This window comes from Oreochromis aureus, linkage group 14, assembly GCF_013358895.1.
Source record: "Oreochromis aureus strain Israel breed Guangdong linkage group 14, ZZ_aureus, whole genome shotgun sequence".
NCBI classification, from domain to species: Eukaryota; Metazoa; Chordata; class Actinopteri; order Cichliformes; family Cichlidae; genus Oreochromis; species Oreochromis aureus.
The window spans coordinates 1,276,131-1,293,541 of record NC_052955.1 but is presented as its reverse complement, the minus strand read 5'-3'; the positions used below and the strand labels follow the sequence as shown (position 1 = coordinate 1,293,541).

Here is a 17,411-nt window from a genome sequence, read left to right as displayed (position 1 = left end):
AATAAAAGTGGCCTCAAGGCGATTACTGTTTTAAGGTAGACCCTGCAATAATACAACAGAGAAAAACCCAACAATCATATGAGCAAAAACTTCCCCCAGCAGCCTACACCTATTGCAGCATAACCTCACGGTAACCTGATCCAGCCCTAAAATGGTAAATGGCCTGTATTTGTATAGCGCTTTACTTAGTCCCTAAGGACCCCAAAGCACTTTACACAACCAGTCATCCACCCATTCACACACACATTCACACACTGGTGATGGCAAGCTACATTGTAGCCACAGCTGCCCTGGGGCGCACTGACAGAGGCGAGCCTGCCAGACACTGGGCCCTCTGACCACCACCAGTAGGCAACGGGTGAAATGTCTCGCCCAAGGACACAACGACCGAGACTGTTGGAGCCGGGGCTCGAACCAGCAACCTTCCAATTACAAGACGAACTAAGTAATAATGGATTGCATTTATATAGCGCTTTTCTAGGCACCCAAAGCACTTTTACAATTCCACTATTCATTCACGCTCACATTCATACACTGGTGGAGGCAAGCTACAGTTGTAGCCACAGCTGCCTGGGGCAGACTGACAGAAGCGAGGCTGCCACATCGCGCCATCGGCCTCTCTGGCCAACACCAGTAGGTGGTAGGGTAAAGCGTCTTGCCCAAGGACACAACGACCAGGACAGAGAGAGCAGGGGGATCGAACCGGCAACCTTCCGGTTACAGATGAGCTTCCCAATCCCCCTGAGCCACGGTCACCCCAAGCCGAACTGCCCACTCTTGAGCCACGATAACCCCAACAGCCCTAACTATATAGTCAATCAAAAAGGAAAGTTTTATTCCTCCCCCACTTTTAAATACTCTAGGAACAACAAGTAACTATATGCTTTAGTAAACAGTTTCAGTGAATGTTACAAATGATCTTCTTATGGCCTCTGACAGTGGACTCATCTCTGTGCTTGTCCTGCTAGACCTCAGTGCAGCGTTCGATATTGTTGACCATAATATCCTATTAGAGCGATTACAGCACACTGTAGGTATTACAGGTACTGCACTGCAGTGGTTTGTATCATGTCTATCTAATAGACTCCAATTTGTACATGTAAATGGAGAGTCCTCTTGTCATGATTTGTGCTGTGGCAGATACGATGCAGGACCCAAATGCAGGGTCATAAACAGAAAAGTAAACTCAAAGAGGCAGCTTTATTGCTGTACATGCAAGAGCCAAATGTAAAAGTGCTAACCCAAGATCTGAAAACTAGAAACATGGAACTAAGACTAGGAAAATTACAATGGACAGAGGAGAACACAGAGCTTAAATACACCACTCAGTAATGAGGGAACAGGAAACAGAAAGGAAACACAGCTAGGACTAATCTGATATAACAAAGTGAGGATGAAGCAAAACTGAAAACCCAGGACACAAGACCTTCAAAGTAAAACAGGAAATACAAGAGAGGCACAGAGACACCATTTAAACAAGGAGACACAGCACACAGGGAAGACAGAGTGGACATGAATCACAGAGACGAGTACTAAATGAGACATGGAGACATGTCTCATGTCTAACATAAAGCACACATGCAACACGGCGGCTCAAATGGAAACTCGTACACTAGCATTTCACCCACATTTGCAACTAAAAACAGACATGCAATACAAACTTATTCAGGAGCAGTGTGTGAATAAAAAAGTCTGTTTTTCACAAAAAGACTGAGGGGGGTGTCTAAAGGGGGGCATGCGGTGTACTAGACCATATTCATTTCAAGGTTTTCATAACAGTTTTTTAGATTGAAAGTGAAATTATTTAGAATACTATCTAAATCAAATTTTGGTAATATTTAAAAATATAAAAATTAAAGCTTTTTTCAAAATCTAATAAAGCCAATAAAAATTTACACCGGCTAGTAAAACTCAGTCAGTGACCTGAGGGATTTTAGGTTGGAAACAGAATTATTGTCTGTTTTCAGCTTCAAAGCACAGGGCAAACTTCAAAATGCTGACCCGCTTGCTTCTCTTCATCGCAGCCATCACATTCTCCTTTAAAGGACACAAACAGACACAAACTTATTCATGCAGGCACACATGTAATAACACAGAGAAAAGATTCATTTGTTTTGCCTTAGTCTAGGCTGCACATATATCTTATCTTTTTTGACCCTACTTGAGAGTATATATTTTTGCATTTAAGAAAATGTTTTATTTAAAAATATTAAATCTAATGTGAGACATAAATGCAAATGGTTTGTTTTGTTTCTTTTTGACAAATGAGCAGTTTATTTTGAAAGACCTGTATTTTATTTTTTAAATCAGTCAATTCCTAAAATAATCGATAGCTGCTATGAAACACTAAAAAATATTTTTAGGAAAGCACAGTAAAATGTATGACAACTACCATGCAACATTCAGTATTTATTTGTTTATTTATGTGACAATAATAAAACATGACTATTAACCAGTGTGACCTTTCATAATGAGGTCACACTGCTGTGGGCGTCTTCTGTCTATAAATGTTTTAAAGAAGCCGAAGCAGAGTTTCAGCGACTCCAGCAGGCTGAAGCTGACTCAGACTCACTGAATGTTTCAGGGTTTGAGTTGTAAGTTGTAACTGGTTGTTGTTTTGGGATTTTGCTCAAACTTTATGCATCATTGTTGATCTGTTTAACAGTATTTAGGCTTCTGTATAAGGCTTCAAAATTTAGTTCTACGTCATGCAAAACAAACAAGTTTGAAACAGCTGCCTTACAGCTTCCAGTCAAGTCAACACCAAAATGCAAAGAACTGTCTTTTCGTGTGAACAATTGAAACTGAATGAAAACAAGGCTCATGAAAAATTCCACACAGCTTTCAGATTTCATACTTGGCGCCTACTTTGACGGTGGGCCTTTCAGGTCATTATATTTCACTATAGTAATGTCTCTGTATGTGTTTATATTTGGATCTAACCTCCTGCTGATTGTGGTTATCTGTGTGAACAGAAGCTTACATGAACCTATGTACATGTTTCTGTGCAGCCTGTTTGTGAATGAGCTGTATGGTAGTACAGGGCTGTTTCCGTTCCTCCTGATTCAGATCCTCTCTGATGTTCACACTGTTTCTGCTCCTCTGTGCTTCCTGCAGGTTTTCTCTGTCTACTCTTATGGAAGTGTAGAGTTTTTAAACTTAGCCGCCATGTCTTATGACAGATACCTTGCTATCTGTTGTCCTCTGCAATACAACGAACTGATGACAGCTAACAAAGTTACCAAACTCATTGTAGCGATATGGTCACCACCACTTCTTGTGAATTTCCTGACACTGCCTTTGATCGTTCCTTTAAAACGGTGTGGAAACATTATAAACAAAGTGTACTGTGACAACCATTCCATCGTGAAGCTGGCCTGCTCTGACACCACACTGAATAACATCTATGGTCTCACTGTTAGTGCCTTGTCAGTCTTTGGGCCTTTAATTGTAATCCTGTACACCTACATGAGGATCCTTAAAGTCTGTTTTTCTGGATCCAAACAGACCCGACAGAAAGCCGTCAGCACCTGCACGCCTCACCTCGCTTCTCTGCTCAACTTCTCCTTTGGAGCCTGCTTTGAAATACTGCAGAGCAGATTTAACATGAACAGTTCACCAAATATGTTGAGGATATTTCTATCACTTTACTTTCTAACATGCCCACCACTCTTTAACCCTTTAATGTATGGACTGAATCTCTCCAAAATCCGTGTAACATGTAAAAATCTTATAACACATAGAACTTGTTAGTATGAACTAATACATTTTGGCATTTTTCTTTATGTTATTAGACCATTTTATCTAATTGTGCAATTATATAGTATATTATACTATATAATATACTAATATAAGTGCTATAAGTACATTTCCTCACACTGAACTCCAACCTGATTTAGTTTTGTTAATACAAACTCAGAATTTATTGTACTAAAGTAAAGCTGTATGAATCTTCTGTTTATAACTTTAAAGTGTTTATAGGGTCAACAAAAATTATATGCATTTTTTTTCGCAGTCCCGGTGACACATTTTTAAAAGATACATTTTTACAAAATTGCTCCCAAGTTCATCAAAATATATTTTAAGCCTATATTAAAGTGTATGTTTCCTCCTTTCATCCTTCCTGTCGTGTTCGGGTCAAATCTGACCAATTTACAACTTAAAACACTCATAAATATTGTGTTTTACACCTGATTGCCCCAAGGCCTTATGACAGCCTACACACTATGCACTTGAAGATATAAAAGTGATCAGAACCTCTTTCATTGAATTTAGAGTGTTTTAATCAACTTTGTTACATCTGTGGTGTTCCCAGTCAAAAGTGATCGCCATAGGAAATGAATGAGAATGAATGGGAGTGGACGGTCAGGGAAGAAGAAGCACGTTGGATTTTCATGAGTGAACGGAGCTGCACTACCACTGGGATCTGGCTAGAGAAGACCACTGGGACTTTGCACCTTCTTCACATTTGGAACTGTTTTTTGGGCACTGTAAATAAAATGCACTGTCTCCAGTCAATGAGAGCTTGGCGCCTGGGTCCTTTCTTCCGGCTAACCTTGACATTTGAACCATATTTTCAAAAATGAGAAAAACTTTAGTATGAAGTTTTAATAGTAGTAGTATAAGCTTTGCTGAGCAATTAAGCATTCCTGATCAACCTCTTTCTATACAACCATGTCTAGCCAGTTTAGCCATGAGCTCACTAGTTGAGCCCATTCACCTGCTAATCATCATGAGGTTAATATCTTCTATATTTTCTCCTCTCCTTATAATCCTTTGATTCTCGTTAACAATGGGTGGAAAGACATATCACTTTAAATGTATTTTCTAGGAAATTAGCCCTCCGGTTCATATGAAACATCAGTGCTTAGTCCTATGGCGTTTAGTCTCAAACTGACTGCATCTCTGACTCCGTCACCAGAAAGGCTTAATCTGGGACACGTGGAATGTACCACGTGTCCCAGATTGAGCCTTTCTGGTGCTCTTCCCTTACAGTCACCTTCTTGTGCCCTTTGCACTCACAGAGTTTTTTTTTAAAGAGTTTTTACAAGTATTAGCTTACTCCTCCACAGTGTGTGATGAAATCGTGTTTTACAAAGGAGTTTGCTTTCTCTAGGCAATATCAAAGCCAGTTGCTTAACTGCAATAAAAAAAATGACCCTGTAAGACTTGCTGTATTTTTTCACATGTAAGACCAAAAATACTCTTGGATTTTCAAATGGTAAATATACTGGCTCTTATACAGCCCCTTTCTACTCTAACTAAGCACACAAAGGGCTTTACACAACTTGCCTCATTCACCCATGAACACCTATTCACACAAGCACCTTTTTCTATGTTCTTTCTATCATAAGTACATTCTAACATTTCCACCAGTCTTGAAATAGAAAAAAACAGAAGAAAACAACTGAATGAAAGCATGCACACTTAGACATTTATTGAGGAAGATGATGTGATATTGTATGATATAATAATAATATAATATATATTATTATCTGGGAGTGAGCACATCCATCTATTAAACATTGTCACAATAGCTCCTGCACATAATCTTTAGCACACTGCAGATGGACAGACAGTGTTCTTTTTCCAGAGACATTGCTTTCTCCTTACACCACTGCCATGGACACCAGTGCTGTTCAGATCTCTCTTAAAGCTGGATCTATGAACAGTGGGCAAGAGAGAGGCCTTATCTTCTTAGGAATTACTCAAGGTTCGTCTTTACATCCACCACGTGATTGGAAACCCATCTGAGAATTTGATGACCATATTTTAAACACCCCAATAGAAAATTTTCTAACATTTGAAAATGTAATATCATTTACTTTTGTAAATTTTGCCTATTTAGTAGATAGTTAAGAGTGACACTAGTGGATGTTGAGAGATTAAGGAGTGAACATTCAGAATGAGACTAGCAGTGATGTAACCACAGACTGAGTTAAATGCAGCTGTGAGTTGAGTGTTTAAAATAGCTACCAGTGGGAGCAAAAGATACTGCTGGTTAGCACATGATAAAGTTGATAAACATAACATAAGGTTACCTAGGCAACTAACGCCCCACATGGCGACTATTAACTGTCAGTCAAAACATGATGAGCAAAAGGCAATTTACTTTATGTTTGTATTTTGGAGTTTGTTGCTAAGTCTCTCCTATGAGAATAATAATAGCCTTGAATTTCCTCTTTTTGAATTTTGACTGACTGTGGATTAAAGTTCAAACTAACTTTATTCAGTGTGCTGAAAATGATCAGGACAAGTAAAATACTGATTTCATTGTAGTCTCGCATACTAAAGTACAGATATGGAACATGCATTACACACAACTGAATATAGATTAATGGGTAAACTGGGATGACAAAGTACACATAACTATTTTATGTTTGATATCAGACTTTTACAGATGTTGCGGATTTTGGTCATTTTCAGGCCGTACATCACAGGATTGAAGAGCGGCTGGCATGTAAGAAAATATAATGATAAAAATATGCGCACCATGTTTGGCACATTTTTCATATTGAATCTGCTCTGTAAAATTTCAAAGCTTGCTCCAAAGGAAAAGTTCAATATGGAAGCCAGGTGAGGCGTGCAGGTACTGACAGCTTTCTGTCTCGTCTGATCAGAACCAGAAAAACAAACCAGCAGAATCTTCATGTAGGTGTAAAGAATGAAAAGCAAAGCACCAAAGATTGTGCTAAAAGTAGCAAGGAGGCCATACAAGTTGATCACAGTGGTGTCTGAGCATGCCAACTTCACAACAGAGTGTGTGTCACAGTATACTTTGTAAATTGTGTTTCCACACAACTGCAAACGTGAGGTCAAATATAACAAGGGAGCCATTGCAAAACAAGGATAGAACCACGTTACAGCTATAAGTATGCCGATTTTTTTTGATGTCATATGTGTGCTGTATTGCAGAGGACAGCAGATAGCAAGGTACCTGTCGTAAGACATGATGGCTAAATTTAAATATTCTACAGCCCCATATATATGAACGCAGAAAACCTGCAGGAAACAAATATCAGCAGAAATAGTATGAACATCAGAGAGGATCTGAACCAGGAGGGACGGAAACAGCCCTGTACTACCATACAGCTCATTCACAAACAGGCTGCACAGAAACGTGTACATAGGCTCATGTAAGCTTCTGTTCACACAGATAACCACAATCAGCAGGACATTGGAACCTACAATGAAAATATATAAAGCAAGAATAACAATAAAGCACAAGTTAGTTACATGTCCTGTGTCAAAATATCCAGCAAGGGTGAAATATGAGGCCTGTGTGGTGTTTAACATGATTGTTCTTTGGATTTAGAACAATTGACTGGTTCATCTAAAAAATTATTAAACTATCTTTTGTTATAGAAGTGTAAAAATTAAATATGTTTATAGTTGGAGTTAAATGGCCCATCATGCAACCCAAATATCGACAAAAAAGGAAGATAAGTGAGTGTAATAACACTGAAGAGTTTCATTCTCAGACAAGTTGAAAAAGTAAATAAAGGTTAGTTCAGAAATAAGTCACAAAAGATTTGTGATTTGTGATTAGCCTGCTGTGCTGTGGCTCCTGTCCCAGCTGAGCTTAAACTCCACTTCAGCTTCTTATAAAGCTGCATATGGCGGGGGTAGCTACAGGGACACAGTAATAATATTCTCTGTCATGTTTGGAATTTTTTTTAAAACTTTTATCCTGGTAGGTATTCCAACTCACCAATTTCCATTCTTGTGTACATGTATGTGTACTGTATTTATTCTTATCTTATTTTATTCTAATTTTTCCTTCACAACTTTTGCACTGTCCACTTCCTGCTGTGACAAAACAAATTTCCCACGTGTGGGACTAATAAAGGTTATCTTATCTTATCTTATCTTATCTTATCTTATCTTATGTAATAGAATAGAATAAACCTTTACTATCCCAGGAATGAGAAATTTGGGTGTTACACAGCTCTTATAGCAAGAGGAATATAAAATATAGAAGGAAGACACAACTGAAATTCGTATAGACAGATAAAAATGTACAGAGATATGTACACCAGTGTGTGTGTGTGCGAGTGAGGGGGTGATTCTGGTGAAATGTACAGTGAACAAACAAGCTGATGAGTAGGATAACCATGTTAAACTGTGTTATAGTCTGACAGCTGCTGGTAAGAATGACAATTATATATATATACATGTGTTATATTTGTGTGTGTGTTGTGGTGGTGGTAGTGGGGGTGGAAAATGGTGTTCTAGCAAACTGGACATAAGGTCTAAATTGCTCCTGTATCCGCGGTCTGCCTAATGAACGAACTCTCGTTTCCAGCACCCTGGGTACTTAGGAATCCCTTTCTTGATTTAGCTGCTTTCGCTAATTATAGACAAATTTCTAAACTTGTTTTAATTTAAAAAAAAATCTTGAAACAATATTTGTCAAATAGTTAACTGATCATCTTGAAAGGAATGGTTAATTTAAAGAGAGATTTAGAGTGCATAGAACAGGTAGAACAGGTAATGACCTAAAGACTGAGCTCATGGATATAAAAAAGTGAAAAGGGGTAGCTGGCCTCTCCCTTGGCAAAATGATGAGGAGTTCAGTCATTTGAGCTGGGCTCAGAGTAGAACCCCTACTTCTCTATATTGAAAGGAGCTGGTTAAGCTGGTTCGGATATCTGACAAGGATGCCTCCTGGGTGGCTTCTGGGGTAAGTGTTTCTGCCATGTCCCACTACTACACTGCTGTAGGGGAGACCCAGCACATCTGCATCACTGCAGCCGCAGAACCAGTCTGTCTGTCAATCTCCCGGTCCCTTCTCCTGTTACTCGTGAACAAGACTCAGAAATACTTAAACTCTTCCGCTTGGAGCAAGAACTTGTGGGTCTGTGACCCGGAGTGGGCACTCCACCATTTTCTGGCTGAGGACCATGGCCTCAGAGTTGCAATGCTGATTCTCATTCCCACCACTTCACACTCGCCTGCGAACAGTTCCAGTGCGAGCTTGGAGGCCATCACCTGATGAAGCTGGAAAAAGCAGAGATGTGGGACTATCTGAGACGACCCAAGTAGAGGTCTTTCGCCACTTGGCTATGCCTAGAGATTCTGTCCATAGTGTTTTGTGTTTATTATTATGATATTGTTGTTAGGAGGCCTGGGTCGTTGACCCAGGGTTTTTGAGTTTGTTATATTATTTATAATTTCTAGTCTTTGGTTTCTTTGAGTTCTGTCTTATGGTTTATGTCTCTGTCGCCTCTAGTTGCTCTGTCTCCCCTGTCAGCTGTATCCCCTCTGTCTAGTTCAAGGCTCTGTGTATCCTTAGTTGCTATATCCCCGTGTCCAGTCAGTCTGTGTCTGTAAGTTCAGTCTGTGTTGTGTTTCCTGTTTTACTTTGAAGGTCTCTGTCTTTTCTCAGTGTGTTCAGTTTATGCTTCTTTGTCTCGTTAGTCCTGATTTGCCCCAGCTGTGTTTCCCTCCTGTTGCCCATTCCCTGATTACTCCCTCTGCGTATTTAAGCCCTGTGTTTTCCTGTGCTCTCTGTCGCGTTCTACCGTTTATTATGCTGTGTGTTTTGTCTGCTTGCCTGAGTTTATGTTTGAAGTCTTAGTTTTGTTACCTTCTTGAGTTCAGCATTAAACCTGTTTTGAGTTCACCTTTTTGCCTCCGAACGTCTGCACTATGGGTCCACCATTCCTGCCTGCACACAGCCTTAACCTAACAGAAGAACGCGACCAGAACATGGACCCCGCAGATGTTTTCACTTCGGAGTCAGACGCTGAGATGGAAAGGCTGGTTAAATTGCTGGACCGCATATCCCAGTCCGACAGCCTACGGGCTATGTCTGTGGGACTGAGCACAGTGGAAGCAATGGTGAGAACCAGCCCCGGCTTCAGCAGTTTGCTTCGATGCCAATCTGGGCAGCACGATCGCTGCATGGAGGGAGCAGGTCAGGGCAAGTGAGCTCGCCTCTCTCACCACGCCCAATGCAGCAGCGGTCTGAGCTCGCCGTAAAGCAGTTTCCGCAGCGGTCACCACAGCGGGACAGAGTTTCCGCACCGCTGCCACGGACTTCCTCTCCTCCCCACGCCAGCGGGATCTCGCTCACCTATCCGTTCGCCTGCCTTTTTCCCTGGCGGCTATGTGGTCAGGGGATGAGGAGGAGGTCTCCGCTTTCTCCACCGGTTCCTATTTCCTCATCCCGAAGGAAACAGCGTTCATGCCGCCGCCACTCCAGAACTGTTGAGCAGACTCCTCTCAGGGAAACAGTGACTGTTTATTGCATGCTCCATTTGAGCATTCTGACTCTGGACATTCTGACGTCCACACCCACTGTGAGTAACATTGTGTTTCACTCTGAGGATTCTCTTTCATCTGAGCCAGCTAATACAGAGACTGTTAGCCAAGATGCTTCTTTGGATTGTTTAGTTTTCCAGCCTTCTGTTCCCGCTGGGGGTTCTGGAGAACCCCACCAGCCTTTGTTTGCCTCCGCTGGGGTCCGAGGGGCCCGTCCCAGCCTTCTGCCTCTGCTGGAGGGGCCCGTCCAGCCTTCTGTTCCCTGCTGGGGTTCTGGTGAACCAAACCAGCCTTTGTTCGCCTCCGCTGGAGGGTCCGAGGGGCCCGTCCAGCCTTCTGTTCCGCTGGGGGTTCTGGAGAACCGCGCCAGTCCTTGTTCGTCTCCGCTGGAGGGTCCGAGGAGCCCGTCCAGCCACTGCCACCTGTCTCCGCTGGAGGGTCCGAGGGGCCGCCCAGCCACCTGTCTCCGCTGGAGGGTCCGAGGCCCGTCCAGCCACAGCCACCTGTCTCCGCTGGAGGTTCCGAGGGGCCCGCCCAGCCACAGCCACCTGTCTCCGCTGGAGGGTCCGAGGGGCCCGCCCAGCCACAGCCACCTGTCTCCGCTGGAGGGTCCGAGGAGCCCGTCCAGCCACAGCCACCTGTCTCCGCTGGAGGGTCCGAGGAGCCCGTCCAGCCACAGCCACCTGTCTCCGCTGGAGGGTCCGAGGAGCCCGTTCAGCCTCTTGCCTCGTCGGCTGGGGGTCTTGGAGGACCCAGCCAATACATCCTCATCTCTATTGACGGTTCCGGGGAGACCGTTCAGCTACCACCTACGTTGCCGCCTGCAGCGCCCACATCGTTGCTTGCAGCATCCCCGCCTGCGGCAGCTTCATCCACGCCGCCAGCAGCAGCAGCAGCTACAGCTCCGCCGTCGCCGGGTCCAGCTTCAGTGTCGCCTGCAGCGCCACCATCTCCGGCTCCCACACCGCTGCCTGCAGCGCCACCTTCGCCTGCCCGCCTCCGAAGCCCGCCGCCGCTTTCGCCGCCCGTCCGCCTCCGAGGCTTCAGTGTCGCCTGGTCCAGCCTCCGAGGCTTCAGCGCCGCCTGGTCCAGCTCCAGCTTCATCAGCGCCGCCTGCAGCGCCAACATCTCCGGCTCCCGCGCCTGCGCCGACAGTGCCGGCCTCCTTCCAGGCCTCTGATTGCACGCCCCGCCCTTCTGTCCTGCCCGCCCTGCCCGCCCTGCACGCCCTGCACGCCTGCACGCCCTGCACGCCCTGCACGCCCTGTCCGCCCTGCACGCCCTGCACGCCCTGTCCGCCCTGCACGCCCTGCTCGCCCTGCACGCCCTGTCCGCCGCTTTCCAGGCCAATGAGTAGACGCCCGCCGCCGTGGGACGGCCTCCTGACCTGCCCGCCGCCGCCGGGTGCCTCCCGCCCGGCCGCCTCCTGTACTTTTTTTTCTGGACTCTTGGGCCGTCGTCCTCCGGGCCGCCCCTGAACTTTGTGTGACTTGTTTTTCCTGGCCGCCTGTGTGTTTTGTTATGTTGCTTTCTGGGCTCCGTTGTTTGCGCTTTTTTTTGTTTCTGGCTCCTTGTTTGGTTTGTTTCGAGCCCTCCGTCCTGTTTCCCCCACCGCCCGCCCTGGTTGGGTGGTTTTTCGTTTTTGGTGATTCTGGTTTGGGCTGTCTGGAAGCCAGCCCTTAAGGGAGGGGGTACTGTTAGGAGGCCTGGGTCTTTGACCCAGGGTTTTTGAGTTTGTTATATTATTTATAATTTCTAGTCTTTGGTTTCTTTGAGTTCTGTCTTATGGTTTATGTCTCTGTCGTCTCTAGTTGCTCTGTCTCCCCTGTCAGCTGTATCCCCTTGTCTAGTTCGCGTCTCTGTGTATCCTTAGTTGCTATATCCCCGTGTCCAGTCAGTCTGTGTCTGTAAGTTCAGTCTGTGTTGTGTTTCCTGTTTTACTTTGAAGGTCTCTGTCTTTTCTCAGTGTGTTCAGTTTACGCTTCTGTCTCGTTAGTTCTGATTTGCCCCAGCTGTGTTTCCTCCTGTTGCCCATTCCCTGATTACTCCTCTGCGTATTTAAGCCCTGTGTTTTCCTGTGCTCTCTGTCGCGTTCTACCGTTTATTATGCTGTGTGTTTTGTCTGCTTGCCTGAGTTTATGTTTGAAGTCTTAGTTTTGTTACCTTCTTGAGTCTCCCATTCCCTGATTGCTCCAGTGTGTATATAAGCGCTGTGTTTTCTTCTGCTTGTTGCTGGTCCATCTCTGTTGTCTTCCCGAGTCTCCCGGTGTTTCTGCTGTACGTTTAAACGTTCCAGGTCGGTTTTGTTAGTTTTCTCAATTTAGTTTCCTCTAAAGTTTCAGTTTCTGTGTATGCCATTCTCTGCTCCTGCTGTATCCTGCTCACCTTAAATAGAGCTCACTCACATCACAAGCCATGCCTGCATTTTGGGTCCTCTATCACAACCCCACACGTCTGCTGCCGCAGCCATGACAGTATGGTCCAGCCCAGTATTCCAGTATGGACCCACTGGAATTCGCCTCGTCGGAGGAGCTTTATGAGGACATTATTTACTCCGTTGAGAAGTTGGTAAACCTGTGCCTGAATCACTCCGGGAAGGCTAAAGGCTACAGTCCCGGCTACAGCGACTTATTTTCAGTCTCCCATGGCTGCTGAGCTCACCTTATCCCCTCGTACAGGAATTCCTCCTCAACGAGTTACATCTCCACCTAGCCACAGCTGCTTGCCTTCCCAGCCCGGCGGAGGATTCACTGCCCGCCCCGACGGAGGATGTTTTGCCCGGCCTGTCGGTCCAGCCTTTTCACTTTTTCAATTTTTTTGGATGTTGAGACTGTTCACTCTGGCTCTAAGATTGTTAAAGACTGCTGTTCATCTGCATCTGCTCACTCTAAACAGAGAGCAGGGGTCCTGGAGAGCCCAGCCAGCCATCTTCTGCCTCCGCTGGAGGGTCTGAGGGGCCTGTTCAGCCCCACCATGACCTGTTCCTGCCTCATCTGGTCCTACCTCACCTGGTCCTGCGGCTGCCATGCCACCATCAAGTCCATGTCCCGTTCGGACGGTACGTCTACGTATTGCACAGCCATCTCATCCACGATCAACATTGCCGGCCACTTTTCAGGCTGCTGGCTGGACATCATCGTTGTTGTGGGCCTGAACTCTGTGGCTGCTGCCTTCCGCGTGGCCAGCACCTGAACTGTTTTTCCCTTGGCTCCTGTGCTGTTGGCCTCCAGGTCGACCCCCTGAACTATCTGTGAACTTTTGCCTGAGCTCCTGCGTTTCTTGTGGATTTTTTGTTTTGGACTCAGTCCCTCCGTCCTGGTCCCCCACCGCCCGCCATTGTTCCTCCTGTATCCGAGGTCCGACTAACAAACAAACTCTCCTTTCCAGCACCCTGGCATAGACTTTCCCAGAGAGGCTGAGGAGTGTGCACCCCCCTATAGTTGGAACACATCCACCATCACCCCGGTCGGCCAGTCAAGTCTGCAGCTCTCCACCTGCGCTATAGACAGTACACAGCTTTCCCATCCTGAGTCACCTGATGGTTTGCCAGAATCTCTTCAAGTCAATCAAAAAGTATTTTTCCATAGCCTCTCCGATCTTCTCCTACATCCGAGTTTTTGCTTCAGCCACTGCCCAAGCCATGTTCCGCTTGGCCTGTTGGTACCTATCAGCTGTATCTGAAGTCCCAGAGGCTGAGCCCGACTGGACTCCTTCTTCAGCCTGGTGGCTCCCTTCACCTCTGGTGTCCACCATTCATTACAACCATGACAGACCCAACCGCCTTGTGGTGCAGAACTCAGTGTAGCAACTTCGGCAATGGACGTGCTGAACATGGTCCATTCTGACTCAGTGTCCCCTGTTTCATGAGGAATGTTGTTAAAGCTCTGCCGAAGGTGTGTGTTAAAGATCTCACGAACTAGGGCCTGTGCTAGGTGTTCCCAGTGCACCCTCACTATACATTTAAGTAAGCCAGGTCTCTCCAGCATCCTCCCCCGCCATCTGATCCAACTCACCACCAGGTGGTGATCAGTTTACAGCTCAGCCCCTCTCTTCAAGTGTCCAGAACTTATGGCCGCAAGTCTGGTAATACGATTACAACATCAATCATTGACCTGCGGCCTAGGGTGTCCTGGTGCCCTGTGCACTTATGGACACCCTTATGTTCAAACATGGTGTTCGTTATGGACAAACTGTGGTTTGCACAGATGTCTACCAACAAAACACCCCTTGGGTTTTGATCCAAGATGCTGTTCCTTCCAATCACGCCCCTCCAGGTCTCACTGTCATTGCCCACATGAGCACTGAAATCTCCCAGTAGGAGAACAGTCCCTCGGGTGCTGGAGTACCTTTAAGCACCCCAGGGACCCCAAGAAGGCTGGGTACTCTGAACTGTCGTTCGGTGCATATGCAAGGACAACAGTCAGGACCCATTCCCCGACCCACAGGAAACAAACCTTTTGATCCACAGGGAGAAACCCAGCTAGCCGAGAGGATACTAGGATACCCACCACAGCTCGCCCCCGCTCACCAAGGGCAATTCCAGACTGAGACAGAGTCCAGTGTCACAGTCTTGCTACGAAGCAGACTGTGTGGAGTGAGGAAGAGGACCCAAGTGCAGACACGCAAGAACAAAACTTAATCTTAACAGAAAACAAGCTGTTGATTAAGCCTAACAAAATAAACACAAAGGGCATGGGTGAAACTGAACAATAACCTAAATTTGGTGAACTAAAATTAAAACATGAAAAATCCTTAAACATGGAGACCTGGCATGGATACATAGAAAGACCTGGAAACATGACGTGAACTTAGCAGACGACCTGATGATGAATGACTGGAAACAGACTAAATGCACACATGAGGTGATCAGGGGAAGTCGAAACACATGGCAAAACAGCTGATATGAATGAACATAACAACGTTACACGGGGAGAGTAAACCTAAACACATTGATCGTAGAAACACAAGACCTCTTCAAAATAAAACAGGAAACATAATGAGATGCAGACATGACAACAAGATCTTGACAGCATAAGATGTACAGACATGAAACACATGAAGGCAAAGGAAACTTAAACACTGGGGTTGAAGACCCAAGGGGAACTGAAAGATAAACTACAGCAAGGCAACCTAGGCAAAAAAAATGAACCTAAAGGACTTAAATGTAAATATAAACTAAAACTCAAAACTTTGGGTCAAAAGACCCAGGATCGTGACATCCAGCCCCTCTCCAGGACACTGGTTCCAGAGACCATGCTGTGTGTTTAGGTGAGCCCAACCTCTCAACCTCATGCACTAACTCAGACTCCAGCCCCACCAGAGAGTTCCCATTCCATGTACCAATTGCTAGTCTCGGTAGCCAGGGATCAGTCCTCGAGGGCCTCTGTTCCTGGCCACCGCCTGACACACATTGCACCCAACCCATACGGCACATCTTGCAGCTGTTGGGTCTACAGGAGGATGGGCCCATGTCCCCTTTTTCGGGCTGTGCCTGACCGGCCCCCAGGAATTGCTCTTTGTCTGGTCCCTCACTCAGGACCAATTTGCCATGGGAGACCCTGCCAGGGGGCAAATGCCCCCAGACACACAAACCCCTCCAACACAATAAGGTAGCAATTCACGAAGGGGAAGAAAAGTCTGAGTGGATAGGGTTGCCAACTCTCTCGCTTTGAAGGGGAAATAAAGCTACCTTAAATGTCCCGTATATTGACCGTTACCTGCACTGTCACTTTCTGACCAGCAGAAGGCAATCTTGACTGCAATTGTATCAGACGAGTGCTTGTGTGAAGTCACAACTGTCAGTGATGGCCTGTCATGTACACCAGATGTGAGGAGTAATATGTCATTTGTAAAAATAAGGTGCCATTTGGTCTACATAGCATAATAAACTGGGAAGTGAAGCCTGTATTTACAGTATTTTATTACAGTACATTTTTTCTTTTTGCTTATTTTTAAAAGGAAATGCCCGTGTGATATCTGTTATCATTTACTGTATTGTTTTAGATGAGGAATTGATTAAACTGAATACCAACCATCAGCACAGCTGAGTGTGCATTGAGCTTCTGGCATGCCAGAGTCTCCCTTATTTGATACTTAAAAAGTTGGTAAGCCCATGAGGGGATGAATGATGCCAGATGAACAGCAAAGCGAGGTGCAGGTGAGTTGAGTACCGTTCCAGAAAAAACAAACTGGGCACACAAGGAAACCACAGTTAGAATATGACGAGACCATGTACAACCCCTCGACCCTGAAGAGAACTGAACACCAGACGCCACACGCCTTGAAGATAACTATGTGCCATCCCCAGAAGAAGGAAGAGGGAGGCACACGGTGGAGCCTCCACAGCCAAAGGACCAGAGCCAATGGGCAACTGACTCTGGCAGTGGTGGATCATCCCGGTATGAGCAGGACAGGGCCCGTATTCCTCAGATCCTCCGGAAAAGCCTGGCACCGGCTGTTAGAGCAGAAAATCCGGCCTCACAAGAGTATGAGAATGGGAATAGCAACACTATCTTCAGTGCCACTGTGTGAAGTTCTGGGTATTCTGCCTTGACTTTATTCTGAAAGGATACGATAGATTGGGATGTGAATAGAACATTTTACTTCTCCATACATTTTCTTGATGTTGTAAGTTTTGGTTAATTTAATACTCTCGGGAAAATAAATAGCACAGAACAATCCAGTAGGCCTGCATTTATCATTCCTCTCTGTCTTCCTCTGGATTTTCACAGAGAGGTACCTGGCAGTGCTAAACTGTGCTGCTGTGGGATAGATGAAATACAGTTAATTTGAGGTTGAATATTTACCAAATTTACAGTAAAAAAAACTTCAGAACTACTCTCTCTCTCTCTTTCTCTCTCTCTCTCTCTCTCTATAGGAAGCTTTATAAGACGTTGAAGCAGTGTTTCAGCTCAGTGGGGACAAGGCAACAGGACATTTTGTTACCTATTTCTAAACTAAACCTTTAATTGACTTTGTTATGTTCTTTCCCTGATAATGAATTGCTTCAGTAATATAACACTTGCTCATCTTCCGGTGAGCTTAATGTGTAAGGTGTATGTGGCGTCAGTGCAGTCCAGTTTTAAGAAAAGGTAAACTATTTATTAATGTGAACCAGTCAATTGTTCTAAATCCAAAGAACAATC

At 45.1% G+C, this 17,411-nt stretch overlaps 2 protein-coding genes across 2 annotated transcripts; one reads left to right on the top strand and one right to left on the bottom strand.

The window, feature by feature from the left end:
* Positions 1–2,823: 2,823 nt before the first annotated feature.
* LOC116318435 (olfactory receptor 10A3-like) lies at positions 2,824–3,753 on the top strand. The gene has a single exon (XM_031737439.2). The coding sequence runs from the start codon at positions 2,824–2,826 to the stop codon at positions 3,751–3,753; it is 930 nt and encodes a 309-aa protein (XP_031593299.1).
* Positions 3,754–6,369: 2,616 nt separating this feature from the next.
* Positions 6,370–7,296, bottom strand: LOC116318434 (olfactory receptor 142-like). Its single transcript, XM_031737438.2, has one exon. The coding sequence runs from the start codon at positions 7,294–7,296 to the stop codon at positions 6,370–6,372; it is 927 nt and encodes a 308-aa protein (XP_031593298.2).
* Positions 7,297–17,411: the final 10,115 nt, after the last annotated feature.